We start from the raw sequence: 3,116 nt of genomic DNA on the forward strand, positions 1-3,116 counted from the left end.
GACCCTAATATAATATATATATATATATATATATATATCTTGGACATACACACACGTAGCTAGTATAAATGCTAGTGTAGTAAGAAATCTCGGCCTGGCTTAACTTTCTGATCAAGGCAATTAATTAATTAAACTCAAGGCAGGGGCAACGCACAAATCAAATAACTTGTTGATAGTTCAACTACCAATCCACACACACACACGACTAACACACATATATATATATCATTAATTGTTAGCTAGATCTTATTATAAATGAAATAAATAAAATACATGATAATGAAAAGACTAGGGTGTGTCTGCTTGAAAGATTTGGAATTTATATTATTCGTACAATTTTTTCTCAAAAATATTAAATTAAATATTTATTTTTTATTTTTTATATTATATTAAAAATCAAATTTACATTCAAAATATCACGTCAATACTTGTTTATATAAAATTCAAACCCCACGCACTCACCTCACTTCCACCCTCCTGCTTATAGCCTTATATTACCAATCAAAATTCCTCTGGATATATATACATACATATATTGATTCATCCAATTCCTGCAACACAAATATTGTACATATATATATATAAAACACAAGGAAGGGTAGAATAGTAACTTTATAAAATAAATCTTGACTATGATTAGAAGACAGGCGCAATCCATTGGGTCCCCAGTGTTTCTTGGGTCTTTTGTTCCCAATTTTACACACTAAACTTTCTTCTCTCTTTGGATGTCCGCAACCATCTCTCTCTCTCTCTCTCTCTCTCTCTCTCTCTAACAATCTGCCCACATTCATTAATCAAATTTCTTAGATATTTATTTATTATAAACCTGTATAAATACCCCACACATGCAGCCAGTCTTTTATATCATATGCCCTAGCTGGATCACTTAACTAGCTGAGCTGCTGCTCTAATTTTATGCCTCACTTTCACTTTCACCTCCAAACCCCCCCTCTTTCTCTCTCTCTCTCACACACACACACACATACAAGACAGATCGATATATTCATAAATATATGTATGTATGTATAGCATGGCGGAACTGGACTGCCCAAACAAGGCCAGCACAATTAGTAATAATGGGCGCTTAAAGCTCTTTGGCTTCGACGTGATCGAAGATCAAGAAGAGGTAGTTGACTCCTCCACCACCACCAAGACGCCATCGCCATCGGGATCGATATCGCCGTCCTCCGACGGGCACGGGCGGAAGTATGAGTGCCAGTACTGCTGCCGTGAATTTGCCAACTCACAGGCCCTCGGCGGCCACCAAAACGCCCACAAGAAGGAGAGGCAGCAGCTCAAGCGGGCTCAGCTGCAGGCCAGCCGCAACGCCGCCGTCTCCTACATGCGCAACCCTATGGCATCGGCCTTCGCCCCTCCCGCACACCTTCTCGCCGTCGTTCCCGGTCCTTCCCCGGGCCCGTCGTGGGTCTACGTCCCACGCGCGCATGGGAGCGTGTTTCCGTCGACCTCGAGGGCCGGGAGCTGCGTAGTTGGTGATTCCAGCCTCACCACGAGTAGTGTCGGGCCCGGGTCCCACCCGCACCCGCCGATCAAGGCCCAGCCCCATAATGGAAGAGGAGGAACACCAATTGCAAGACTTGTTGATACTCCAGGCTCAGGCTCAGGCTCAGGCCCAGCCACCTCCCCCCCGTCTCTTAGTAGATTCTCAAGACCCGATGATCAAGACGGGATCGGCCTCGGCCTCGATCTGCACCTTAGCTTGGCTCCAGCCGCGCCGTGAGCCGCCAATTTCAATTTGTCCCCCAACCCCACTAGATGACCGATGGATGGATGGATCTTAACTAGGCTTAGCTATCTAGCTAGCTTGCTTTGTACATTTTCATAATTATTTATTTATTTATTTTTCCACACTGAAAACCTTTTTCCTGCTGCTATAATCCACCGATTTCCGAGTTCTAGATATATTCAATGTCCTGTAATTCTAATTCCAGTCGCATTTGGATCCGTGTACATACATTTATGATCAGTATAAAATGATTAGATATTGTCCCAGAATATACGAAATGTGAATGGCTAAAAATGCGGTGTCTACATATGTATATATGCATGCGTATTTGCTTCAAAAGTTTAATCTAATGCCAGAACAAACTCAGGTAGTAATACTAATAAATTAGGATCAAGCATTCAAGCTAGCTAGCTCTAGCTGCGTTTGACTACTCATTAATTATCAATCATCAATATACACTTGGAAAAACTTTTTAAGGCAATTGAATTGAATTGAAAGTTGGATCTAGCAAAATTAATTACACTTATATTGTTTGTAGGAAGGTTGTAGTACTTCATCTGAATTTTTAAAATTTTCTGTCTTTAGATATTTTTGGACCAAGTCTTGTTTCTCGATCTTACATATATAATTATTTAATTCGAATAAGGACGTGATATTTGGGTTTAATTTTTCATATATACTTTGTCTGTTTGGCAATGTTTACCAAACGGTCGTTAAAGTGTATGTATATATTTATGCGATTTGCACATCGGCTATATTTATGAATGTTGACTTGGACATCTCTATATATAGCTAGGCCAGGTAGAAGACTTGAAAATTGATTGGGTGAATTATATGCAATATGGAGTGATGATTAATTCATGTTAATTGAGTTAATTAATTGAATCTATAATGTATGATGATTGAATGTGGTGTAATGTAATGTAATGTATGTAGCAAGTGACTAAAAAGGAGCGTGTCTGTGGGTGGGGGAATTAGATAAAAAAATCTTTTCGTTTAGTGGAGACAAGAAAGGAAATGCAAGAGAAAGGTGAATGTGTACGAGTAAATTAAGCCCAAAAATTCAAACAAGATTAGGGATTAGTTGGGAAAAGAGATTTGGAGTAATGGCCACTAAAATAGGTAGGGTGACCAGGTTTAGTTCACATTATTTATATTATTATGTGGCCAGCAGAGATGTGAACAGCCAATGGAATTGTGTGTTTGAAGAAGCTTACGTGTAAGCACGAAGACAAGAAGGAGATAATGCATTCCAAGAGTGAACCACCAAAAGCAGCCAATCCACCCTTGCTAGCTAATAAAGTTAAACATTTCATATATTTGATCAACAAATTAAAATCTTTCTGCATAAGAAAACAAATCAAAGAAA

The 3,116-nt window shown here is 39.3% G+C and overlaps 1 protein-coding gene across 1 annotated transcript; it reads left to right on the forward strand.

Annotated features, from left to right (window-relative positions):
- The first annotated feature begins 756 nt into the window (after positions 1 to 756).
- Positions 757 to 2,010, forward strand: LOC127245550 (zinc finger protein GIS3-like). The gene has a single exon (XM_051266522.1). The coding sequence runs from the start codon at positions 1,022 to 1,024 to the stop codon at positions 1,739 to 1,741; it is 720 nt and encodes a 239-aa protein (XP_051122479.1). The 5' UTR covers positions 757 to 1,021; the 3' UTR covers positions 1,742 to 2,010.
- Positions 2,011 to 3,116: the final 1,106 nt, after the last annotated feature.

The sequence above is a fragment of the Andrographis paniculata genome, unplaced genomic scaffold (genome assembly GCF_009805555.1).
Source record: "Andrographis paniculata isolate CXL003 unplaced genomic scaffold, ASM980555v1 Contig22END, whole genome shotgun sequence".
Lineage (NCBI taxonomy): Eukaryota > Viridiplantae > Streptophyta > Magnoliopsida > Lamiales > Acanthaceae > Andrographis > Andrographis paniculata.

Excerpts from the sequence above, each read along its gene's own strand:
- LOC127245550 (XM_051266522.1), top strand. The coding sequence starts at position 1,022 with ATGTATAGCATGGCGGAACTGGACTGCCCAAACAAGGCCAGCACAATT.